This window comes from Microtus ochrogaster, linkage group LG4, assembly GCF_000317375.1.
Source record: "Microtus ochrogaster isolate Prairie Vole_2 linkage group LG4, MicOch1.0, whole genome shotgun sequence".
NCBI lineage: Eukaryota > Metazoa > Chordata > Mammalia > Rodentia > Cricetidae > Microtus > Microtus ochrogaster.
The window spans coordinates 416,219-444,125 of record NC_022030.1 but is presented as its reverse complement, the minus strand read 5'-3'; the positions used below and the strand labels follow the sequence as shown (position 1 = coordinate 444,125).

Here is a 27,907-nt window from a genome sequence, read left to right as displayed (position 1 = left end):
ACATAGACTTATATCACCTTGACATAAGCTAACGTCTCCTGAGAGGAGGATACCCCATTTGAGGGAATTAAAAAATGTCCCCTGCAAGATTTGGCCGTAGGCAAACCAATAGGTTATTTTCTCCATTAGTTATCAATGGGTGAATGTCCAGTTCATTTGTGGGTGATACTACCCCAGGATTGGAAATCCTGGGTGCTATAAGAAAGCATTCTGAACAAGCCCGAGGAGCAAGTCAGTAAGCAGCACTCCTCCATAGCCTCGGCATCAGCTCCTGCTTCTAAGTTCTTGCCTTGTTTGAATTCCTGTCCTGATTGCCTTCAATGATGTTATGGAAGAGAAAGGTAAATAAATAAAACCTTTCCTCCACAAACTGCTTTTGGTCATGGTATTTTTTTCTTTCAGCAATAGAAACCCTTACCGTGACAGAGTGCTACCTTACTATACACAACACTATCAGCAATTAGTGATTCTTGTATCATCTGACTAAGTTTCTTGAAGGCAAATATTTGCTTCAGATTTCTGTTAGTTCTTGTACAGTACTTAGTAGATGACTGGCAAAATTTTATTAAATACAGAATGTGTGGGAAGATGGTATAGAGTTAAATCTAAATTTTCTTAAAATATCACATTGGCATCACCAATATTAATTAGATCTAGTTTTATTTTCAGAAGTATCAATGTTCGGGTTTCACATATGGGTAATGACAGAATTATGAGATTCTAACCAAATAACAGTTGCACTATTACACCATACTGAGAACTAAGAGACAAGGCCTTCCATCTCGGTTATTATTATTTATCTTGCTTTAATTTTCTTTCCATTGCTGTGATAAAACACTCTCACCAAAAACAATTTAGGAGAGCAAAGGGTTTCTATGACGTAGAAGTTACAATTCACCCTGAAGAAAAGCTGAGGCAGTCACTCAAGACCGGAGCTTGAAGCAGAAGTCATGGAGGAATGCTACTTACTGGTATGCTTCCAGGCTCTCCTTTATCCACTTTTCATAAACAAGCCCATGCCCATCTGCCTTCAGATGGTACCATCTCCTGAGGGTGGGGCCATTGTATATTAACTGGAAATTAAGAAAGTGCTCCCCACAGATGTGCCCGCAAATAAAACTGATGGAGGCCGTTCTCGATGTGGGGTTGCATCTTTTCAAGTGTCTTGAACTGAAAACCAAGATTAGCCATCACACACACATACACACACACACACACACACACACACACACACACACCACATCACACCACACCAAGTACATGGACACATGGACACGTACATGTGCACACATGCCAGCATCTATAAGTTTAAGGGTGCATTTCCCATTTTCTAACCACTGATCAAAAATACTCCCTTATAAAGTCAAATAAAATAATGCTCTACTTTAAAAAGTCCCAGAACCATAGCAAATGTCATGCCATTACTTTTCAATTAAGTTCTGAAACATATTTACAGTTTTTGACATTTTTGAAGATCAAGAAATTGATAGCTGTGACATACCAACCCTATAGCTTCTAAACTAAAGGAAACATCTTGACAAAATAGAAAAGCACACAACCTTTCCAAATCTGTTATAGGATATAATTTCACAAGTTGTAAGACACTTTTATGCTTTCAAATTAAGCTCTCGGTTTCAAAAAAAGAAAATGACAGAGAACCATTTGGCTCTTCAATCAGTCTTGTCTAATGCAAACCACCTATAATGTAAGCCAAAGAAATGACTGTATCAATTTTTCACAGAACTTGTGAGTAGCTGAAATTACAGGCAAGGTCCTTCTCCTGATTAGGTTCCCGGGTGCTTTGGATGGCATGATTAAGGCCCACACTGCATTCTTACTTGAAAAACTCACCTTGTTTCTGAATCCTTGACAGGGTGAATGATTTCCATTTCCCATCATTATGGTTTTGATTGCTGACAACAGAAGCCATTCCTGAGCCCAGATCATAGCTAACTTTTATGTGCCCATCACTGAGCTCCACACTCATGAAATCTTTCTATTAACAGAGTGAAAATACACCGGTGATTAGATACACGGAGAAATATATGGGGATTCATTTTTTTTATGGGGTGTCTAAAAGGGCCTTATGGCTAGATCGCTGCATGTGTCACTCTGTGACAGAAGTGCATTTCCGAAAGAAAACTAGTGCTACTATTTGCAATTTTGGTTTGCTTGTGAGTATGATGTTACAGTGCAGATAGCCACAATCAAACTACTGAGACACATTCTCTCATGATGGTAGTGCAAAATGGGTTCCTTTGAAAAATGTATTACGCAAGCCAAATGTTAAGATATCCAAACAAATTTACTAAAGAAATGTGGACCTGAGAAAAATGATGCCAAGGAGTATTTAGGAATACCTTTCAACTTTGGTCTCTCAAATATAGCTACACAATTTTATCCCAAGGAAGTTATCACTGGATGCTTCTCATAAAGAGCTATCCAGGTAGTGATACTTCAGAGAAAAAGTAACTAAACTGTATTGTGATTAAATCATCACTGAAAACATATAAGCATTTTCTGTAGCATTCTTGGCAACTACACAACCATTACAGACTCACTTATGGTTTAATTGATAGTTTTATCAATAACTAATAGTTGTATTGGTATTCTACAAAAAACGGAAGCAAACCCATTTCCCATTCTCCATGTTACCAGATCTCGTGTGGCCAGATACATCAGGAGAGCACTTGATGAAAACGTCCGGAACTTGAACATGACTGTGGAGATATTGGGGTACCAGCGGATGGGGCGGCTCACCAGGGCATAACCTTCTCCGTCAAACTGAATAGTCCCCTCACTGTCTTCCACTTGGGGACTGAAAAGAGACATTTCACACCAGTTGGACCCATTTTGTCTGTCATCCTTCAGTGAGCCAGACTATCCCCAGGATGGGATGACGAGCTCTTGCTAGATACAAACTATCTTAAAGATGGCTCATGTCCTCCTTACTTCCACCCACACTGTCCACAATCTTAGACCCCCAAACCATAATCTCTTACCTAGACTTTCATAGGCATTTTAGGCAAGCACTTAGACTAAATTTCCACTATATTTAATATTTAAGCACTTCTTGGTGATATTTGTGAACACTGGTAGAATTTGGAATAGATTGAATCTTTTATGATTCTTCCTATCTACACAACACATTGGAATATAGACTCCCAATCTCTAAATCCTTCTGTCCATCAAGTTCTCCTGGGACAAATTAAATTCAGACAATAAAAGATGCCTGCATTTCATTTTGTGTTTTTAATTAGCATTTGTCATTAGTGTGTGACCTGAAGAGATTATCCTGAAGTTATGGGTCCCTAACTATAACAGTCATATGCTCAGTATCTATGCTAGCCCTTGCTTAATAGATTGTAATAAACATATGTGGGATGAAGGAGATTTTCATATAGCAAAATGATTCATAGATATGTTCAATATTGTTTTAATAACTAATGATTAAGATAAACTTATAAATATAATAATCAAAAAGTATTGGCTTTTCAAGTGTGAGTTTATTTAATCTATCTATGTATCTGGGCATCTATGTATCTAACATGCACCCAACCACCCAGCTATCTACCTACTCCCCCCCCTACACACAATCCTTTATGTACTGTGGGGAGAGTTTTCAAACTTCCCCACCTGCATGTTAGTGATCATTTAAGCTCTGAAACTGGCATCTTGTATAGTTGTGAGGACAGAGGGGATAATGAGAAGTGTGATGGTTCTGTCATAAAATAATTGCCTAAAATTTTATTTTCATGAAATTGTGGCTAATGAGATAAAAAATTATAGAGTATAAAATTGAGTGTGTTGCGTAGGAAGAGCTGCTTCACACTTGTACAAGTTAACTTGCTCTTGGCTCCTTGTCAGAGAGAAAAAGAACAGTAAATATAAGATGAAGGATGCCTTTTTTTCCAGTATTTATAAAACGTCTTAATTTGGAAACTGAGGGACTAAATTAGCTCATTGACAGCGTGTAACTTGACTATTATTTATCCTTTCATCACGATAGAACAGTAAGTTCTGGAACACTGCACTAGACCTAAGAGGTTGTTGCAATAGACACCATATATGTTCCTTGTGGTTCTCATTTACCAGGGCTTTGCATAGCATACCACCATGGTATCAGGACTACCTCAGGAAAGGATTGTGGGAGCCTGCCACATCCACTTTCTATGTGCTTTGTCCCCAGACATTGTTACTTACTGATAACTTTAAAAGTGCCCCCAAATAACAAAAATCTCAGTGCACAATTCTAGACTCAAAAGAGAAATACCAGTTTATTTTCTGATACAAAACTTATGAAATTTAAGCCCTGATGTCCTTGTGTCCCTAACCTATCTTCCTTTCAATGTGAGTTAAATATCAGGTACCCTGAGGAGTGCTGGAGAACCTTACAGAAGCCATTTAACAATTCATGTTGGAATTTCCCAAGTGTGACATGAAAGTTTCAGTCACTTTTAGATTTCTAAATTCTTTCCAATACTGACAACATTATGTCTCTCAAACAAAAGACATTTTATGAGCAAGAGTTTCAGGCTAGAAGTGAGCCAGCCTATAGGTGCAGGAAAGCTGCCTTCACTCACTTCACCACTGATATTGGTTAAAAAAAAAGGGGGGGGAATCCAGCTTTGAATGACTAATTTTGCAGTGGGAAAAGTTAGTTCAGTTAGGTATATGCTATAATATTTCAACATGTAACACTGTATTAATCTCCTGTCCATTTTGAACATACTTTTTTAAAAAAAATGTGGCAACCCTATTATACCTCATAAACACAGCGTACCTTAATTTGCCTTTTATTTCTGTGCCAAACCTGTGTGTCTGGTCAAGTAAGTACAGAATAAGTCTGCTTGTTTGGAGCAGCCACACCTTTTGGTTGCTCATACAAAAATGAGTGTATATTGTGTCATAGTACTTAAAAGTTTATTGTAATTTTTATGCTCAGCTAAATGCATTTTATTTGTAGCAGTTTTGTATTTTAATCCTAATGTGGCATTTTATCTTGAATAAAAGTAAGTTATTTCCCAACTGTTATTTTAAGCATTACAACAACTGCACCCTTTCATATTTTTATCTAAAACCACAGCTTCCTAAGATGACATCCTGATGGCTCTACAGAATGTTCCCAGCCTACCTCCTGTAGACTTATCCTTTATCTTTCTCACAAAATTGATTTTTGTCCTCTAAATTGAATGATTGGTTTTTATGTAAAAACACAACGAAGCTTTCTCAAAGGAAACCTAGAACAATATCTAACAATACCCTGAATTCTATAAAAATTATTGTTACAAATGTAAGGTCAAAGGGGACAGCAGTGCTTCAGGAGACCACTCAAAACTTATACGGCTACAAAATCAAAGCACATTAAAGCACAATAGCAATCCTAATCAAAATAATTTCACAAAGCAAAAGGGTACTTAAATAATTCTATATTGGGGGATTTAAAAATGTAAACAAAGAACTTTAAAAAAAAAGACAAGGTTAGTTTGAAAGCTGGAAGCAAAAGGAAGGCGTCCTAATTAGTTTCTGTCCTTGACATAAGCTACAGTCATTTGGAGAGAAGTCACATCAATTGAGAAGGTATCCCCACCAGGCTGGCCTGTGGGCAAGCCTATAGATTTTTTTTTCTTGGTTAATGGTTGATGTGGGAGGGCCCAATCCATTGTGGACTTTTCCTTGTGACTTCTTCAGTTCCTCCCGCTAGGTTCCTGGCCTGCTTGAGTTCCCTGCCCTGCCTGAGTTCTTCCCTTGATGATAGACTGTAATGTGAATCTGTAAGCTGAGATAAACCCTCTCATCACCAAGTTACTTTTAGTGGTGGTGTTTTTATCATCAGCAACAGAAATACAACTCTGACAGGAGGATCAACACTGCACAAAGGTGGAGCTTAGTCAAAAAGCATTGTGGTAGAAAACTGGGTAGTCAGCACTACCTTCTACTATATGTGAAATGTTATTGAGGCTTACCTCAGGGTGGTGGGCTGCTTCCTTCACAAAGCAAATTCCCAAAGTTATACTTTATTTTTTTCCAACTTTTTATTGATTTTTATTGAGCTCTACATTTTTCTCTGCTCCCCTCACTGCCTCTCTCCTCCCCTTTAAGCCTCTCCCAAGGCTCCCATGCTCCCAATTTACTCAGAAGAGCTTGTCTTTTTCTACTTCCCATGTGGATTAGATCTAATATACTTTATACCCCATCCAAAGGGATTTTTTAAAATTGTACTTCATAATTTAACTATCTTATTAATCTTTTCTCCCTTCTATGTGGTAGATACATCTTTTGATGACTGAGTTTGAACTGAACTCTTCCTACTATCAGAAGGTTGAAAGTATAAGTTCCCTAGATAATACAATACATATTGAAGGTTTTTTACACAGTTGCTAATGTGATAGTCTTATAACTATGACTGACAGAATAATGATCTGATGTTTTAGGATAATCAGGTACCTTCGACCTGTGGTCTATGGGCTACATGTATTCCAAGATAGCTATGGATCTGACACTGTACATTTGTGGATGACAATATCATACTGCAATGTCAACTAGTTGAATAGTCCTGCAAGATTTCCTTTTGCTACTGTTGTTAATAATCTAAAAATTCCAGTTAGAAAACTAGCAAGGAAACGTTTGGGGCAAGTCTGGACCTTGTGTGTCTCAGGCTGGTGTTGAATTAATAATCTTCCAACCTCTGCATTCTTGGTGCTGGGATTACAGGCATGTGCTGTCAAACTTTGCATTGCATCCCATGGCTTTGGTTGAACTAAAGAATTTTATTGACAGCTTTGCATATTCTGTATCAATATGTTCTGGATAAAAGCATCTTAAGTATGCCAGACTTTCACCCTGTCTTAATGCCATGTTGATAAGGTTATGGTACCAGAAGGACATTAAAACTTTCAGAGGTATTTTAGAGAGTCTTCCTGAAAAGAAGAGCTATTTAGAAGAAAATGTACCATGTGCTTTGCTGTGTTAATGGGGTTTGAGGTTTGGGAATGCCCATGCACTCTTTAAATTAGAATTAAAAACACAAACTGCTTGCTACCTCTGAATTCTTGTGTATTTTTACATTAATATTCCAGGTATTTAATGTACTCTTCAGAGTTTTACTGTAGTTTAATCATTTTTAGACTCAAATGACTAGGGGGTTCTTTATTTTCATGTTGAGAAATTCCTTCCTTTTAGGTTATTATTTTTATACTCTCTGCTCAGGTTCACATAAAACTATTTATTTCCTACACATGTATTTTATGCTAGATATACTTTAAAATCCTGTTTGCTTTGGACTCTTTCTTACATTTAATGCTCTGTGTTATGGTACTTTTTCCTGGACTGAGCACCAGTTTTATCCCCCACCCCCTACCTTAAGATGCATCTCAAAGTCCTTCAGTTACCCCTTAAAGCACTTGCAGGATCGGATGTCAATTCTGAAGGTCCTACAGGAAAAGCAATGCAAGCTAGGTTTCTACATGTATGCTTAATCAGTTTGGGGAGTACGCTCCTTATAAAATAGTAATTATGACCAGAGGTCATTAATAGATAAGCAAACTCTCCTGGCTATGAAGAGACACTGGCATAATTGACTGGGGTTCAAATTGCTCATCTGTGCAGATTTTATAAAAAACACACGGCCATGTTGATGTGGTGAAGGGCACTTTCAAGGTCCTTGGAAAATGCCCACAAAGGCTGGGCCAGGACTAGACGTTTCCCCCACTTTTGGTAAATCCACCGTAAGCATGGTGAGCCCTGCTGTGCACCATGGTAGATGGATACGCAGTGAAATACAACCTGCGTGGTGCACAGAACAGACCGTCTTATCTAAACCCACCTGACAGTGCAGCCCCTGCAGTCCCCTTCTTTCTCGCGGAAGTTCCATAGACCTATAGGTTTGTTGTCAAAGTATGTTTCTCCCATGCAGCCGGTGAATGTAATCACACGCACAGCATCGGCCTTCTGCAGGGAGACAGGAGGTATTGGTTAGAGTTAATGATTTTCCCAGTTGCAATAGTTGTGACTTCTTAGCAACAGAAGGCAGAAGAGCTCTTATCCATTGTGTATGACAATCTTAGCAGTTGTCTTAGAGCATATTATGTCATCACAGCTACTACAAGATAGGTCATAGAGGGAAAAGCCCAGATATTTCATCAGTGGGTCCTGTCATCCTAAAATGGAACTGAATTTACATGTATTATCTCCATTAGTAGAAGCAATTGTCCATGTTTTGTTGTAAACCCATCCAAAATGTAAGTCCTTAGATTCTGAAGTCTCTTATATAAAAATGGTGTGGTATTTGTACATAACATACACACATCTTTCCATATACTGCTAATGATCTTTAGATTAAATAATAAACTCAAAGCAACATAATATAAATTCTGTGTGATTAGCTCTCACACTACATTATTTACAAACTGGCAAGAAAACATCTGTATATTTTCAATGTAGGTGCAATTTTAGTTTTCAAATATTTTCCATTCTTAATTTATGGAGTCTGAGGATGGAAAACCCATGTATAGTTGTGGCAGAACTAAATGATTTCCAGCTTCTAACCTTAGGGTAACTATTGAGCTTTTCTGCAGGTGCCTGCCATATGGGATCATTGTGAGAATTAGATTATTTCTGCTCCTAAAAGCAATGCCCAGTACAGACAAGGGTGTGTTAAGAACTAGTACATACTGGGTTGAGTCCAGTCAAAGAGAGGGAGGAGGAATTATATGAGCAAAGGGGTCAAGATCATGATGAGAAAACGCACAGAGACAGGTGATCTGAGCTAGTGGGAGTTTTCTGACTCTGGACTGAGAGCTGGGAACCTGAATAGAATTGAACAAGGCCCTCTGAATGTGGGTGACAGTTCTGTGGCTTGGGAAATCTGTGGGACTACTGGCAGTGGGATTTATCCCTAGTGCATAAACTGGCTGTTTGGAGCTCATTCCCCGTGGAGGGTACCTTGCTCAGCTGCGATACAGGGGAGGGGAGCTAGGTCCTTCCTCAATTTGCTATTCCAGACCTCATAGGCACCCCATGGGAGGCCTTAACCTTTCTGAGGAGTGGATGGGAGGGGAAAGATGCTGGGAAGTGAGGGGAAGGGAGGAACAGGGAATTGTGGTTGCTATGTAAAATGAAAAAAGAAACTTTTAAATAAACATTTTTAAAAAAAACGTAGTGCATGGATATTGTTTACTTTGGGTAAATCCAGCCCACAACACACAAGATGTTTTTCCCTTGAGGTCATGAGGGAATTCACACAGAGTTCTCAATGATGAAGGAGGGATCATATGCATAAATTAACCTGCAACAGTGTTGTTAACTTTCTTAATGCTGCGACCCTTTAATACAATCCTGCACGTTGTGGTGACCCCCAACCATAAAATTATTTTCATTGCTACTTTTAACTGTAATTTTTCTACTGTTATGAATCATTGTATAAACAGCTATGTTTTCTGATGATCTTAGGCGATCCCTAAGGAGTCAAGACCCACAGGTAGAGAACTGCTGATAGGGTTTTCATTCTTAGCCATGCAGGCCTCCATCTCAAGAGAATGAGGAGAAAGGCAGCAGCTTTGTAAGAGAGGACCATATGCATCCATGCAGGTTCTGATTGCTGCTATCCGCAGCACAGAGTCTGGGGTCTAAGAGGGCATCTTCTCAACGTCAGTTCTAGTGTTATTGTCACAGAGGCAGGTCTTCAGCTTGGTGAACACTACATTCATAAAGGAGAAAAAAGACCAGCTCCAAGATAGAAAGCCTTGTTTAAATACCTCTTGTCCCAGCCCTGACTTACTACAAATAAGGGGCATAGTCTGTTCTCTACATCAGAAACTGTGCCAAAGCTAACTGTGATGGGTAATCTCATTGCCAACTTCAAAGGATTTAGAACCATCAAAGAAACACACTTCTGAGTATGTTTGAAGGTTTACCTGAACAGAGAAGACCCACCCTAAATATGGGCAGCAACATCCTATAACCTGGTATCCTGAATAGGTTTGTGTCAACTTGACACAAGCTAGAGTTATATGGGAATAAGAACCCCTGTTAAGAAAATGCCTCTATCAGATTGCTTCTAGGCAAGTCTTCAGGGCATTTTCTTGACTAGTGACTGATGTGAATGGGCTCAGTCACTGGGGTTGTGCTAATGCTGGGCAGGTGGTCCTGGGCTGTATAAGAAAACAGGCTGGGGAACAACCCTGGGGAACAAGCCAGTAAGTAATTCCTCCATGGACTCTGCTTTAGTTTTGGCTTGTAGGTTTCTGTCTTACTTGGATCCTTGTCTTGACTTTCCTCAGTGATGAAATATGATGACGACATACAAGCTAAACAAACTCCTTCTCCCCTAAGTTACTTTTGGTTATGGTCTTTATTGTAACATCAGAAAAAAAAAAAACACTAGGAAACGTATGTTCCTAAACTGAATAAAAAAGAAAAAAAGTAAAAAAGAAAGAAAAGAAAACACATTAAGCACCAGCTTCCTCCTCGCACTGTGATCTGACTGTGGTGATTGTGAGAAACCACCTTACACCCCTGCGACCATGCCTTCCTCTCTTTTCCAGGATGGGTCTACCCCAGATTATTTGTCAAAATAAACTCTTCCTTTCTTAATTATGCTTGTCATGTATTTGGTCACAGCAACCAGAAGAGTAGTGGATATTTAAGTCTACCTGCACCTCAAAGAACAGATTAGGATGATTCAGAAAAAACATGAGAAGATGGTCATGAGAAACTGAGGTGTTCTGGTTACAGCTTTAGTTCTAACATTAACAATACTCATCTCTTCCTAGTGCTGTGACCAAGGCCACAAATGTTAATGAGAGAGGTCCTTGGAATGCTGTCAACCAACATCTGGAGCCTCTTGTTGACTAGACATGGACCATCCTGCTGTGGCTTCTACTTGCCTTCTCAGTCTTCCTCCATCCTGAGATGCTGCACTTGAGAAATCTTCCTGTTCAGTTGTGTTCTAAGCAGTAAGATCACTGAGTGAGTAATTGTGGTTTTGGTTCATAGTTTGGGTGTTGGGGGACTGGGAACTCTGTCCAAGTGGTTTATTAAGGTTTTCTATAGATGTCATCTGTCTATATGCTTTTTTTATCCTTAGGCCAAATTTGGCCAGATAGCCAAATTCTATCCTTAGCCCGTCCTTAGTTCTTGCACTAGTGACACCTGGATAATAAACAAAAAATTAGTTGGGCCTGGGGATGTGGCTCAGTTGGTAATGTACCTGCCACACATGTATGAGAACCTGAGTTTGGATCTACAGCACCTACACAAAAGTCAGGCAGGATTGCATACTGTAACCTAAGCCCTGGTAGAGATGGAGAAGGCGGAGAGCCACATTGGAAAATACCTAATAGCCACCTTTGGTTTGTATACATATACACATGCATATGTGTACATAGAACATACTCATATACATAAACACATTTTATGAATTTTCATATATTTTAAATACATGGTCTCACTTTTCACTGTGTCAGCGAAGCATGGAGATTAGGGGTGGTGTCCTCTTACTCCATGTTCAAATCTAATCCCTTTCACTAATGACTGTGTAACATGGTCAAAACATCAAGTTCTCTCTTCTTCAGTCTCCTTAATTATGAAATAAGGATGACGTTAGTATCTACCCTGCTGTGACCTGAATGTCTATCTCTTTCCCAAATTCTCATAGTGAACATGTTACCCTCAAGCCAGGCATGGTGGTGCTTGCCTTTAATCCCAGAACATGGGAGGTAGAGGCAGGTGGAACTCTTTGGAGTCCCAGGCTAGTCTGGTCTATGTAGTGAGTTCCAGGATAGCCAGGACTGTATAGAGAGTTCCTCTTTCAAAAAACAAACACATGAACAGAAAACCTTACAGGCAAGGTGTGGGAGTTTGGGAAGTGGTTAGACTATAAGGGCAGGGCCTCCATGAATGGGATGAGTGACCTTGCACAAAAGGCCCAAGGAAAATCATTTACCCCTTCTCATATGGAGCACATTACAAGACGGAGCCCTACATGCCGGACGTGCTCACGTTAAATACCTGCCTATTGGTACTTTGATCCTAGACCTCTCAGTTTCTAGAGCAGTGAGAAAGTTTTTCATTGCTTCCAGACTGCTGGATTCTATGATAGTTTGTTACAACAGCCAAGATCTCTTGAGAATTTTATTATGCTCTGAATAGTAAATAAATCACATAAATTGATTAGAATGCAACTTAGCACATAGTGAGATCATAATATGTTATCAAAATGTCTTAGTGTATCTATTAGCATGCAAGTGAGGCACAAATTCTCATCGCTCTTCTGTAGTAAAGAACCCTGAAGCTCAAAGGGTTAAGTGTCTTACCTGTGCACATATTTTATAGGCAGAATAGAGAAATAAATGCAACACAGGTATAATTTCAAAATTCATGGCCTTGTGCTACTATGTATTGCCCTAATTTTCCTTTGAGGGGGCAGAGAAAGTTGCCAATGTGACTACATATTACTACGTACTGTGTATATTCATAAGTAGCTCTATGGAGAGGATGGTTTTGGTGTGCAGCTGTGGAATCAACTCCCATATTTAAGAGTCACATCTTTTGCACAAAGTAGACAAATTAGCTTCACGCTCTCTGAAAGTTGAGCTCTCGAGAATGTAGGGTCACCCTGCCTTTTTACACTCTCTGGCTAATCTCAGCCCAGGGTGATTTTGACAAGTCCAGGTTTATCCATTATATTCGGTTGTGTTCCTGCATCTCCCCCACAGGTCGGATTTTCAACACCTAATTCCATCTAATCAACATAAGCTTCTTTCAGATCCGAGCACTTTGTAATTTGAAATGCACAGGGACCTGCCACGGAGCAATTATGAATATTAAGTGTATTGCTCTGAAGGATGAGGAGAGGAGCAACTCAGAAACTTTTTCAAGACGATCATGATCTGAAAGTGCATGGCCCCTACAATATTTCCTAAAGGTTCATAAATCTTTTAATTAGATGTATGAGCTTTATAGCACTTCACTTTTATAAATCATAAATTGATTGCCAAAATGATACATATTTAAGAAACACTTTGCTTTTCAAGTGACTGAAAAAAAAAAAGAATGCCAAAAATGGGTGCCACAGTTAAGGAATAAACCACTATCAAAGGTTTAGAAATATGGCACTTCCAGATTTGAATGTTCACAAGTCAAAGATGGAAGTTCTGTTGGGTGTTATGACACATGCCTGTCATCATAACAGCTGGGGAGCTAAAACAGGAGGATTACAAGTTCCAAGCAGGCCTTGGCTACACTGTAAGACCATGCCTCAAAAGAAATAAAATGAAATAAAATAAAGCAGATCAAAGAGAAATAAAACATCAAAACATAAAGTTCTTTAAATGGATGGTTTCACAAACACAAGTTTAGAAAACATGGGCAGCTGTTTTCAGCGTTCACCACACCTTCTCTTAGTTATCTGTAAAGAAGAAGGAAAGGATGGGGAATAGCTTATTACCTTTATTTTCCCTGTCAGACCTCCAACAAACAGCATTGCATTTGCATCCACATCCAGAATTGTGTACCCTGGAGGGGACACTGAGTGGTAGGTGCTGGGCACAATACTGGCTTTGGGCCCTTCTAGAGCTCTCACAGAAATGGAACCATTTCTGCCCGTTCTTCAAGCATACATGTGTGTTGAAATAAAAGGGAAGAAAATACAGAAAATGAAATATGAATCATATTCTATCACCTGCAGATTTCAAAGACATAAAATAGAAAAAATCATCTTGGAAAACTTCAGAGCACTGTGTGTTTAGGTCCAAGCGAAGTCAGCACTTCGCAAGCCACTTCCAGAGTTGATCTTTGCTAAGCACTTACCATCACATTCTAATAAGGAAAGAATAACATAACCCAGTTCTGTATATAGCCATTGATAAGAAAGGACAGCAGCAATTAGATGATGGAATTATTATAGATCAAGAAGAGAGCGTTTCCCTGTTGTTTAAAGTAATAATTTACTGTTTTAAAAGATATGAAACTTAAAGAAATTTTCTAACTTCATTTAGTATTTTGTCAAATTTAATTCAGCAGTTGGAGTCCTAATGAGCCATCCTTATGCAGAACAGGCTGCATAACTTTCCCTAAAATTCTTTATAATGGATCTTAATTTGTTGAAGTAGTCTTCCCAGAACTGTGGGTCTTATTGTTTGCCACATCATCTTAATGTATAGAGCAAGTAACTAGTCTGCTGAGTTGTGCATACAAATTTGTAGAAGTACACTTTTAAATTTAGTTAAAAAAACTTTGAAAGCTATTATCATTTTATTCCATTTTCTTTTTTAAGTGATTGATTTCTATGAGTTGTTAAATATGAAAATCTGGTCTCTTCTGAGACAAGCAGTCATAACAAAACTTCCCTAAGTCCCTCTCCCTTCTGTCTCATTTTGGTAAACTCTCTCTTGGAGGAGGCAGAGCTAAGTGGAACATGTGGGAACAAAGAATGGATTTGATCAACGAGAGTTCTTGAAAAGAATGAATTTCTTCTGATAGAACTCTACTTTGTGAGAATAAATGTCCTTAAACCGAGCAAAGTACTCAATCACCCCAACACTCACATGGGGGTGAGCATAGCTTTATCCTTTTTCTTCCCGCCCCCATTTAAAATAGCATGGATGAACCTCACACATTAGATATGGGACCCAGTATGTTGACATAGACTAGGTCTAGGGTTGCAGTTATGACATAGACTAGAAGGGAAATTGAGTACACAGTGATAACAGTGAAGATTTATTCCCTTAGGTAATATATATTAACAGTGAAGATTTATTATGCTCTTTTGTATGTTTAAAAAGAATATGTAGCTGTATTTTTTTTTCTCTTCAGGTGAGGTAATATGTCTGAGATAGCTTTTCTCTCCCCATTCCTGCTCTTAGCCGAAAACAGATTAAGGAGTTAGAATTGAAATAGATTCTCTGGTTTATACCTTGAAAGCAGATGTTTACCTAACAGGATGACAAATGCATTTTCTCACACATTTATACACATAGCATATAACCTTTGCACAAGCACGGACACTCACATACAGGTATGTTATTGAAATGGCAGCAGAATTTTTCTCATAAACTAGGAATTTACTGCAAAACTTTGCCATCCAGTTATCTTAATCTTTATTGAGAAGTTACCTTGAGGCTTCTATACGGTACCAATATGAGTCATCAATGGTCAAATCTGGATACTCTACACGGCCAACTCCAGATCCAACATCCCAGAGGAAGCTGACTTTGCCTTTACGCATTTCTATAGCAAGAAAGTCAATCTAGATGAAAGAAATATGAAAATGACATGCATTAGAACAAAGCACTCTGAAAGAGGATGTTTGGGTAGTATTTTCCAATGACAAGTAAAATAATTGGATTGAGAATGCTTTCTAGTTGGACACAAGGTATTGTCTTTTGTCAGAGGTAGCTGTGGTAATTTCTAACACAAGGCGAGACAGGCTCCCTCATGTGAATAGCAAATGCTTACTTAGGATACAACCAGTGTGTCTAAACACCTTATCTGCCTTGGAAGATTTGCATACATGAGAAGATAGGTTAACTTTGGTGGGAGAGTGTTTGCAGGAACAACTTGAGTAACTTCAGCTTGAGTCATAGATTCAACGCATTGCAAGTTTGCCTTGGAGGGAAGAGGCAGGAAGGGGAGCAGAGAAAAATGTAGAGCTCAATAAAAATCAATTAAAAAAAGGAGTTTGCCTTGGTTAGAATTTATGTACACGTTGTTATTTGCACTTCATTAACGCGAAAGGTTATTTATTTCTAAATTTGAGAATAGGAAAAATCTTTTATTCTTATCAGTTTTTTCATTAAACTGATAGATATGAAAATACAATGCAAAATAAATATTGGTACACTGACACATAACAAGAAATGTTCCCGGAAGTAGTAAAGAATTATCACCTGTTCATCTTTCTAACTTAAATGACAGTGCAAACATTTGTCAGTAAGATTCTGAGATTTCAGACGCGAAAGGTACGTGAGACACTCTAGAGGACCAGTTGCTAAATTCAACTTATTTCCCCCATTTATTAACTCCTTACCACTACACATACACAGTAGCTTAATATTAGACTTACAAATTTGGCACTTCCAAGATAAAAAAGGAGGTTGTCCGCAACAGTAGTCTTGACATTGACAACAATGTTATTGTAACTTCCTTTCTTGATTTCTGGTTTGTATGTTCGAATACAGTCACCTCCTGAAGACACAGATACTTTGATCTTCAAGAAAAACAAGACATAAAATCCTGTGAAACCCTGTGACTGAATTTCTTTGTAAGTTTGAAGTTCACCCCAAACCACCGCAAAACCATCATTACTCTTTTCTTTGAAGTAGTTTTCCAGCCACCAAATAGAATCATCAAATGTCCATATGCAGACATCATTATGTAGATTAGGGAGAGTACAGATAATTGGTTCGTCACTAGTGTTTTTCCAATGATTTGCTCATGATTCTTTCTATTGCTTGTTAGGGTGCCATTATTTTTGAAGCATGAAGCTAACCAGTTCTTACCTTTATGCCATTCTTTAAGACACTTTTCCAAAGGGGGTTTTATGCAGAACAAATGGAAATGGTCTTCATTGAAGTTATTTCAGAAAGATTTTTTAATTAAAATTTCAGTGATTTGGGTATCACTTAAAAAGGAACCCAGATTTTATTCAGTCTTCAAGAGGGCACTGCCAGCCCACCCATGATCTTACAGTTCAAAGAGGCCAAGAAGAGTTAGTTCTAGATCTTCTAACAATCAGAATATTAATCATTCCTCTCAGAATATATATTTCAGAATAAATTACACTTATTATTAGGTTAGCAGGAAATGAAATGGAAATAATTTCCAAATGTCTATCACTACTAATACATATAACAGCTCCTTTCCCTTCTCAATAGTACTTTAAAATTACTATAAATTGCTAAGAAAGGAATTCTTCGGTGAATAGAATGGCAGTGTTCCTGCCAATTTTTACTTCTATTAAAGGAGACTTCGTTCAGTCACAAATAGTACTATTTGATTATTAGATTTAATTTCTATTGGGTCAGGTGAAAAATCACCATCAGAAATTGCTGCTGCGCTGGTTGATCGTGCCTGGCAGGGAGAAGGGAAGATGTGAAATCTACTTTGCCCCTTGTTCTGATGTCTATCAGATTAGAGGTCTAGCCAGGTAAGGTCAGGATGCCTACTGTCCTTCCCTAGTCGTCCGTTCCCATTTGTTCATTTGTTCCTGCACCTGTTGCTACTCACATAGTTTTCACATTTGAGAAAAATCAACTAATATTGTTGTTATCCACATAAAAAACTTGTTTAGACCTTGAATAAGGTTGACTAGGCTACTGAACTGCCCTCCATAGTTTGATAAAGTCAGAGAGATCCCCAAGAGGCTCATGTTGGATATTGAGGGTGGGGAGCCTTGTAGAATTTTTCTATGGAAGGGGAAAAGTATCTGGAGGAGATCCTAGATGCAAAATGATTTATGTTGAAAAAAAGAAAATCAAGAAAGACTGTTTGGCTCTGACAAATAGAAGATTCACATTTGTTTCTGAGAAAAGAACAAATCTAGTGGTTCTCCTGCTGACTTAACAGAGGCCTGTATTTGACAAGTGTCTCCTCAGCTGGTCTCTAAGCACAGTGTGTCTCTGCCTAGAGGAAACTATTCTGCAAAGGAACCGGCTTTGTGTAGTCACCTGAACTTGCACTGATCCAGTAAGCCATCTGGTTGTGCCTTTGCCTCCTGCAAAGATGTGATCTAACCTGACAATGGATGGTTCAGAACTAGGGATCACCTTGGATCTCTGGATATTTGCTTTGTGTCCCTATAAGCTGGTCTTGGTTGTGTGATTTCCAGTCAGGAAATCAATTCTTTGTTTCTCCTACAAGAGAATTTCCTTTCTATATGGAATGCTGAGAGTAGTCAAATAAAATGAATTCTAGAACTCCTGAGGCAGGGAATGTACAGGCCTTACTCTGGAGCCAGTACTATGAGGCAGATGTACAGCGTGAGTGGGGGAAAGTCATGCAGCAGAAGAACAGCTATGCAAAGAGGTATCCGGGGTCAGAGATTAAAGGGATAAAATATCAGAAGGGAAAGACCCTATAATAGAGGGTGGTTTGAAAAAAATGCAGTCATCTGATATTTTTTAATGTTGGAAGAAAGCTATAATACACAGTGAGTTTTGAGGAATTTGCAGTGAATGAACCAAAACCTTGCTGAGAAAAGACGGTGGCACTGAACAAATTTAGAATCTGAGGGAGGTTATACCACCATTGATACCGTAAGAGGATCAAAGAGAAGAAGGAGTAAAAGATCTGACTGGCATACATGAATAGAATTAAATTGTAGATTCAGTCATACCTGGTGGAAAACCATATTCAAAATCATAGAGGCTTTTGATTAGCATTGGTAAGTAACTGCATGTCATTTTTTATCTTTACATCATACATTCATTTATAGGCTTAGCTCTAAAGCCATGCTATCATTGGTTGAATCAGAAATAAATAATTTTTTAAAGAACACATTGAAATAGTTCTCCTTTGCAATTGTGTATGGATACAATGACTATGTGAAATATAGGGTGAGTTTCCGACCTTGTCTACAGAGCTGAGGCAGCACTAGATGATCATACAGTTGTTGCAATAGAAGGGGTGGGTGGTGGCGCCAAATATGGAGACAACCCCAACTGAACTGACAAATCGCTGATTGAGAACCAAGTCATTGAGTGTACCCATTTCAAAACCAGGCATACTGAATCTTGCTAGCATTTGCAACCAATGTACTCTATCGGACGCTTTTCATATCCACGAAGTTCAATTCTCTGAAGAAAAGGAAAGGATTATACCCCGTATGCCCGATAATTTTACAAAGTCACCTGTTGCTCAGTTCTTATGAAAACTCACTAGTCTTGCTGATTTTTCTTTCTGAATATACACTAAATACCTGGAATATTCCAGTAGCCCAACTGTTTACAAGTAGATCATAACTACAAATTTATAAATACCATGTTTCGACTTTCAATGGGTGCATGGCTCAGTGGTAGAGCATTTGACTGCATATGAACAACTTAAACTAGTTCAGTCAAAACATAGCATTTATACATTGCTTTAAAAGAAACCCCTTGGACACATCACTTTTGCAAGAGGCATGAAAGTTCGGAAGTGCAAATATTCGGTTGGAATGTTCAGTACTGCCAATTACTATGTTCTACTGTAGCTTCATAGTAAGGCTCATGAAATTACCACTAAGAAGTCAATGTCTCCAAGGTGTTCCTGGCATGACATTATTCACCAGCTAATCACCATAAACACAATTAAACTTTGTTGGATATCTCACTGCTCGATGGACTGGATTTGCACTGTGTTTTTCATCTGGTAATTAGGCCATTCATTTAAACACAGTATGAGTTACTCAATTATGCAATCAACAAGCTGAAATAAACTACTTTAAAATAATCACACTTAGTTCCTTAATTAGGAAACATCTGACTGGGCTGGCAAGATAGGTCAGTAAGTAAAGGTGCTTTTTGCTAAACCTGACAACCTAATTTTGATTCCCAAGACAAGTCTTGTACCATATCTCCAGAGAGCTGCTGAGGCTAGGCAATGTATGGCAGGGTTAGAGTTTGGCAAGGATGCCCTAAGATGTTACTGCTTGAATCTGTGAAGATAAAATCTAAGTTACAATGGAGACCTCAGGATGTTAGCCATGCCAGAATCATAAGATGTCCACTGACAGAAGCTCCTGGAGTGCAGAAGAGCCAAAGAGAAAAGCTGTATGCTGTAGGGTACAGAGAAGGAGGGGATTACCCAAGCCTTTTGTAGGTCAGAATATTCCATTACAAATGTCAGATGCTGGACATGGAGCCTCAGGGTACACTCTTTGCCCTGCTGTGTTTCTGCCTTGCTTTAGTCCAATCATTCCTGCTCAATCTTCCGTTCTTCTCCTTCAGAATGGAAATGCTTATCCTGCATCAATATTTACTACAATTATGTCTTTTTCCCTGTCATTTTATTGGGCTCATTATTCAAAGTTAGTATTGTGTCACAGAAAATTCTTTGCAATATAGCTAAAACTGCCAGAGAATTTGAGAATTTGAGTTTGGGTTGAAAGCATTTTACCTGAGAAAGCAAAGAATCTAACAGGTATCTGGGTGGGAAAAGTGATGTATTTGATCATCAAGTTCCCAAAGAGTAGAGCTGTGATACACAGCCATCTATAATGAAATCTGATGCCCTCCTCTGGCATGTAGGTGTGCATGCATCTACATGCAGATGGAGCACCATATATATAAAATAAATAGATCTTTAAAAATAAACAAAAAATAAAACCAAAGAAATAAATCTAAAATTTAAATATCGCAGTCCTTTAGCATTTTTTTTTTTTAGAGAGGTCTATCTGTCAGAGTAGTTTTCTAATTGGGAAAATATAAGGCAAAATTTCAGGCCAGATATTTCCTATTTTTACTTCATAAATATAAATAGAAATACTACAAGAAAAGTAAGTTGCTGATTTTTTTAATAAGCAAAAACTATATTGTACCTAATTAAAATAATGGTTCTATTTCTCCTACTGTTGTTTGTGAATTCAGGTTGCAACCCACTCATTGGACTCATTTTTCATGAGTAAGACACTCTCATTGTTCCTTTAAGTATACAAGAGTAAGCTTGTTTGGTTTGTGTTGTTTGTTTCAGTATATTAAAGCACCAACAAAATATTACAGGCTTCTTAATTTTCAAACCGTAAGTACAGTCTGTCATTTTTCTTAAATAGTTTTGAAATTTATTAGAAAAAAAGTGTTGCTTCTTTCTTCCAAAATAACCTTAAGTTCAAGAGGCCAGAGATTATTTATTCAGCAAACTCACTGGGAATAATAGTAACCTTTACTAGTGACTCTTAATCCTGAAAATAAGATCTTACAGAATTGGCTTGTTTCCGGGCTTGATTAATTAGTTCCTTTATTTCAGAGATGTTCTTCTTTAGGTTATCCTCAAGTTCCTTGATGGGCTTGAGTTTGTCTATCAGCCGATCAGCTTCCTGTTCTAGATCTTTCACCGTAGCATCTGCATCTGCAACTGCATAGAACAAAATTAGCATCTGCGTATTTGTGGTGTGCATGTACTGCCCCCTGCCCCCCCCCCCCGGCCATAGGTGCCGGGACAGCAGTGCATTTATTAGGTTATTTCATTTTATACGTGGGACCAAAGCAAGACCATGATGGCTGACAGGGTGCATGAGGCCAGCTGTGAATATTTTAGTTGAGATTAAAGCAGGCCAGAGATGTTAGAGGAAGATTTTGGCTGTGCGATTGAGATGAAAATTGGCATTAAAAATAGAAGATCTGATAAGCGTAAGCAGGGCTGGCCTTTTAGCCTTCAAGCTGACCTTTACAGGATAGAATTTATTCATAGAAAAATGAAAATGGGGTGTCTTTAAAATATCACCTGCTCTGCCTCCACACAAACCACATTAAAATCCAGGTTCTTGTGCAGAATTGTTTTGTTTTATTTTATTTTATTTTATTTTTTTGCTCGTTGTCTTTCTTTGCACGTGGTTCTGAGAAGGAGGCTGTGGAGACACAGCTTGACAAACATTACCTTGTTGAACAACACTTAGACTGAAGGCCTCTGTTATGCCTTAATTAAATCGTTCAAACTTCATTTCAATCCAACTCTATATTGGTTGGATTCATATTACACTATCTTTTTTGTAGGTTATAAAAAAAGTTGAATACTTACAGTGTTGAGAGGCTCAACCTGAAAAGGGTTGAAGGTTATGTGACCCATAGATGTGTAGTCTGTGCTCACATGGCAACGGGGTAAGGTGGGGGTGTTGGGTATATAAAATGTGGAAAGCCAATTATTTAACTTCTGCGATGCTGGCAGTCTTAACCAAACTATGTCATCTGTTATCTAACTGAGTTCGCATTATTCAGCTCTCTGCTATTGTGACCCTGAAGAACTCTTCAAGGTCCAAGGCCATCAGCCCTGCTAGACTATGACGAATCTGCTGCTTGCCTGGTGTTGGGTCATTGAGAACTAGTTTTTAGGATTGAACTCAATATGCTTACATGGACAGAAATAATCATTCCATTTGCTTTGGTCCATGCTGAAGCCAGAACCCAGGGCCCAATGCTTGATAGACAAGCAGTGACAGCAGAATTCAGTCCTCATTCCACACATCAGCATCTTTAAACTGTATTTTGAGGTAGGAGAATGGGACTCATGCCCATTAATTCTTAGTGGAATTTAAAAAGAATGTGCAGCTATTAACATTTGTAGGGTTACTAGATCAAGACTCCAGTGTTTTGTTTGTTCTTTTGTTTTTTGGGGTTTTTTTTTTTGTATGTTAGCTTGTTCTGGAAATGCAGGTTGCCTGGGTCAAAGCCCTTGTCATATGGGTAGCATGACATTGCTACGCCTATGTTTTCTGTAATTGTCCGGTGTTCTTTTTTTCTAACCCTCTAATGTTATTTTATATTCTATAAATTATTCTAGAATTAAGGAAAATGGAGTTTTACAGCTAGATTCACATAAAGAGAAAGAGGAGTTAAGGCTACTAGGGCCAGGATAAATATTCGACCCATTTCTCCTAAATCTCCCAGAAGCCTTTTTAAATGCTTCAAAACGGAACTGGAGCTTTCCCCTCCTTCCTTTGCTTCCACTTTCCATAGCTGTTTAAATCATGTGGAAACTCTCTTCCCATGTCTGTGAGAACTGACACTTGTCTGTGATCTCAAGTCTAAGGCTTCTTAGTTAGTAACATTTGAATGTGTTCTCGTTTTCTTCCTTAATTGTCTGGGTAAGTAGATTTTAAATATCTTCTCCAGTTAGATTTTAATAAATGGAGGTTTTCTGGAAGATTATCATCTGTATATTGTAGGCTCTAAAATTTACCAGCATGGCGTTTTCCCAAGTAATCTCTTTCCTATTATATGTTCCCACTTATCTACTTCTATTGCCCTTCAGAATCACCTAGTTGTCATTTATTTCTCAAGGTTAAGCCGGCTAATTATCTGTCTTATTGTTTTCCATACTCTAACTTATTAATTGGTTAGCGGTTTTTTCATGTCAGTTTTATTTTTCCAACACACTGAGCAAAGTCTTAAGACTTTTCTTCATTGCTTGCACAGTAATGCACTTCTTCTATAATATTTTCCACAGAGGCCAACCTTGATCATATTCCTTAGATTTAGATGTTTGATTTTCTTATCATTTTCCCTACTTATTTGTAGTGCTGTGACGTTCTGCCCAGACTCTGAAATGTTCAAGAGACAATATTTTTATAGTTAAGTAAATTTCTCACTGGTTTACAGTTTTTTATCAAGAAGAATTGTTTAGAACCCATTTAATTATGAGAATAATTACTTAAATGGAGAGAGGGAAAGTGAGCTTGATGGGTGACAACAACGTAGTTGATCTTAGCTACTTTAACCCATGTGCAGGGAGGACTTTTGAGCCCAGTGGATGAATTTGTACTTTCAGAGACACTGTAGTTTTTCTCAATCTGTTGCAAAAGCCAATTTTACACTTCTATGTTTATAAGATTCAAATATTTCATTAGGTTTCCATAGCACTAGTAAAACATTTTATGCCAAATATATCTGCATATTAGTCTCCCTGGAGGGACATTCTTTTCATGTATCTACTATTAATTGGTGATAGTGGATAGAAGAGCTGTGCAGTGTTTAAAGCAGCCCCCGTATATGGTCACATGCAAAACTGAAGCTTTTTGCAATAAGCAGAGAAGCATTAAGTTTACTAAAAAGCATACGAAAACATATACATACTTATTTCTGCAGGTAATTTCATATGGAAGTAAAAAAAAAAGAAATTAGAAAATTCCCGAGGAAATATTTTCTACAGGTATTATAAAGTAGCAAAAAGTAGCACTTTTAACTAATGTTCTTTATAAATACATTTTAATTCAAGCAGTATTATCGGATAAAAGCACATAAAAACATAATTAAAATAAATTTCATGGAAACAATTTGATTCTTAAAAAAATGGGAAAAATGTCCTTTAGCAAACTGTTCACAAGGAAGGAAATGTTATTAAAATAAGGAAAATATTTAATTAATATTTACCAATAAATGTTTCTTTTAGTGGAAGATATAGTTAAACCAGTAACAGTGTTTTGACAAAGATATCATCAGCTGAGCAACCTCAACTAGAACAAAATGATATCTTAAATCATAGCCTAAGTGAAATAAAATAGCTAATTTACTTTTAAATCTGTTTTTTCTTAATTTGGAGAAATGTTGTGGTGTATCAGAAGAGGTAACCCAGGCTGTTGCTGAAACACGTGGTACTGTTTCTGTGTCTACATAAAACAGAAGTAAAATTTATGTTTCTCCCCTATCTTCCTTGAAGAAATTGAAAGGAGTTGGTCTTTCTTCATCCCAGATCTGAAGTATATCATTTTTTTTGTGCTGATTTCCCCCTTGCCCAGGAAGCTGTCACGAGCATTCTCCTGTGTCACCGGCATAGCCAGGTCTCATTCATCATGGCATCCCTAGCATCCGAGTTGAAGTGAAGACACTCAGATCTGCCTCCACTCTAAAGTCACCACCATTCTGATACCACTACTCCTGTCAGCAATCCTAGAAATGTTCCTATACCTTAGAAAAATTCTGATAGTCTAGTGTTTCTAAAAGCATAATAATAATAATACCAAACCCAACAACAACAACAAAATTCAAAAAATGCAAAACAAACAAACCAAAAAGAAACAGTAATCTCTAGGGAAATCATATACCAAGATGCTATCTTATCCTGAGATAAAAAGGGAGAACACTCTAAGTACTACCAATGTTGGGTGACTAAACGTAACTAAAAATATAAATCATTACACTTAATTCCTTCAGATTTCTCAATAAATTTAATGCCATATCTGAGCAATGCGAAGATTCAGTCGTGACAAAGTAGCTAAATGCTTTATTTTCTGGAAATATTAGTGGCTGGACTCCAAATAATATATACGGAGAAATTTCAGATGTTGGTGCATCTTAAGGTGATGATTTTAACGGGGCAGCTAGTGAATGTGCCCCCTTAAACTCTACTGTTCTAGGCACCTCCAGTCCTAAGCACAGTCACCTGTGCATAACTGTACTTTCACTCACACTAACAGATTAAAATGGGGCACCCACATATCAAAAGCATGTAAACCTCGAGAATTTCTAGCCTCCTCCTGATTGAGTGAAATTAAATGTAAAAGGCTCCCACTCAAAGCTCAAAGACGTGGATCCTGGAATGGCAGGACCTACGTTTTTCACACCCATACCAGGAAGGAGAGGGCATGAGCTTTACGGTTTCCTCTGGATCGACCACACGGTGAGACCAAAGAAATGACATTAGCGCAGCGAGAAAGGAAATCTTACTGTTTTTGGAAGGGTCTTTCACGACGGCATTCGTTTTGGCCACACTGTCTGCGAGTTTATTGTAGTTTTCCCTCAGGCCGTCGAGGTTCTGGTGCAGATCTTTAACCTGGGCCAGGACAGCTTTCGCCGTGTCGTTGGCTTGTCTGGCTTTCTCTTTGACAGCTTGCAGCTTAGCAGTCGTGTCTGTTGGTACAAACGGGCAGGAGAAAGAAAACAAAGAAAAGACATGGGACGCGGCATCCATGCTCAGCAGAGAGAGGCTGTGCCTGGCTAACCTCAGGGACACATTTACACAGGGTAAAGGCTGAACTGTGTTTCAATCAGCTGTAGCAAACGAAGCAAATTCTTTAGCTAAATTAAATTTTCCCAGAGAAATTTGTGATGAATACATGATTAGTCTTTAGGGGTATATTGTGATTTGCTGCTGAGCATATTCAAGGGAGGAATCCATACACATGACTCACGTAGTTTCATCAAAACTAGAATCAAGATTTAGTCTGTATATCCGCGGGAGGAAAATGAATTTGTTTTTATTTTGGGATAGAATTTTTGGGACTATTAGAGTCTATGAGTGTTCTATTTTTTTTTGTTGTTGTTTTTTGTTTTGTTTTTTTGCATTGACACTTCAATAGATCCTAAGTAGTCAAGAGGTTCCATGAAAAGTTAATAAAAGTAAAGTGTATTTAAATTTTAATATTTCCTACATTGTATACATATGTGTCCTTATTTCTGAATCATAATTTGAGTGTAACATAGTTCTGGTGGTTTGAATATAAAATGATGTTGAAGGTTCCTGTGTTGAAGGACTTGTCACCAGAGTTGAGACTTTGGGAAACGTTTGAACCATGAGGTCTCTGCCTTCATTTATGGATGAATCCACCGATAGATTAATAATTTGATGGAATATTGGGGTTGGTGGAAATGTGAAAGGCGGGGGCAGACCAGAGGAAGTGAGTCACTGCAGATATGTGTTCGAAAGGTATATATGATTCCCCGTCTCCTTCCTCTGTCTCTCTCTCTTCGCTTTTTAGCAACCCGTGAGTAAAGTACCCTGTCCTTTGCCACACATCCCCACCACTATGATACTAGGTCTTACCACACAGCCCTATTTGAGGAGTCAGCTGTCTGTACACGGAAACCATAAGTCAAAGTAAATTTTTTTCCTTTAATTGTTTAAATCTGTTTTTTTTATTTTTTTAATTTCAGAGATACAAAGTGACTAACAAAATTGTACAAAGAGATCCATGGTTGTGTGTCTGTACTGCTGGGAAAGGCCATAGGCTGTGAAGATAAACTGTAAGGTTCAAATATCATAAACATCACTTGAGGCAATGGCCTTTAGTTTCCTGTTTCTCAGCTTCTCACTTGCAAGGTGAAAGTAACAATTCTACCCACCATGGAGAATAAGCATGAGAGATTAGCGTGAGATTACACATGCTTATCAAATCATATTGATTAGTAAGTCCTTATAAATCAGTGTTGCCTAGTAGGAAAATAAAAAAAATAATAACCCTAAGAGAATTTGCACTGTCTAGAACTAATATCAAACAATAATTCCAAATAGTTTTAATAGGCTGTATGATATTACAGAAATGGGTTGACCACTACCTGCTTTTGAAATCTGAAATAGCTAAGGAGGTCACTTTAGCCAAGCAAGGCATCAGAAATGGCCTATGCTCTTGTCTGTTGTGAAGAGACTCTCATAAATTGTGATTCATAGTAGTACACTAATGTAGAGGAGAACAATCCATGTATGATTTTACTCTCTCCCACTAACTGCAACAAGCATGGCAATATAATAATATGATGTCAATATCTTCCTTGATACAATATGTTCCTATGCATGCCAGCTAAAGGTAACAAAGGATAGCGCCATCATCTTGTTAAATTGTGAAATGTGGTTCTGATTCTCAAAAGAATAATTCATAATTAAGAAAACCTGCATCTGCTATTTTATGAGAGTAGAAATGTGATGTTAGGAAAGTGGTCAAAGCTACCAGGATTCTTCCATAGTTCCGATCACCTGATGCGGAATGCAGGACTGTGAGGCTTACCATTCGGAATGACTGACAACTTGCCCAGAGTGTCATTCAAAGCTCTCAGGAGATCACCGTTCCTAGCATCAGCAGTTTCTAATCTGGTTTTCAGGTCATTTAGATCATTGTGGTTTTCTGTGAACAAAAGACAAAATGACTTATATTATTCTCCAACATGCGAGTTCAGTTAACTTTAACACACAAATAACAAAAAGCAAGAAATATATACTTCATTTATTGCCATCTATCCATCCACACACCTCTGCATTAAGTATAGATATCGTGACCATTTGGTATTTTAGACTATTTAGCCATGCCATTTTCCTTTTGTTGTCTGGCTTTTGTGACTTAATTTTATGGTTTCCTATGGGTTAGAAACCTTCAACACTCAGCCTTTAAGTGCGTTTTGATGATATTCTTTTGACCTCCCTACACTGATTTTTACATATTCAAATTATATTATCAGAAATGGATCATTGGGTTAGCTTTCCAAAATCTTACATATATATATATATATAT

The 27,907-nt window shown here is 38.0% G+C and overlaps 1 protein-coding gene across 1 annotated transcript in view; it reads right to left on the bottom strand.

Moving 5' to 3' along the window:
- Positions 1–27,907, bottom strand: part of Lama2 (laminin subunit alpha 2) — a 337,962-nt gene that overhangs the window by 48,956 nt on the left and 261,099 nt on the right. The window contains 10 exon segments of the mRNA XM_026786227.1: positions 1,852–1,996; positions 2,656–2,818; positions 7,826–7,950; positions 13,448–13,607; positions 15,114–15,247; positions 16,064–16,207; positions 20,894–21,048; positions 23,763–23,768; positions 25,353–25,535; positions 27,407–27,523. Of these exon segments, the coding sequence (XP_026642028.1) occupies positions 1,852–1,996; positions 2,656–2,818; positions 7,826–7,950; positions 13,448–13,607; positions 15,114–15,247; positions 16,064–16,207; positions 20,894–21,048; positions 23,763–23,768; positions 25,353–25,535; positions 27,407–27,523 (1,332 nt within the window).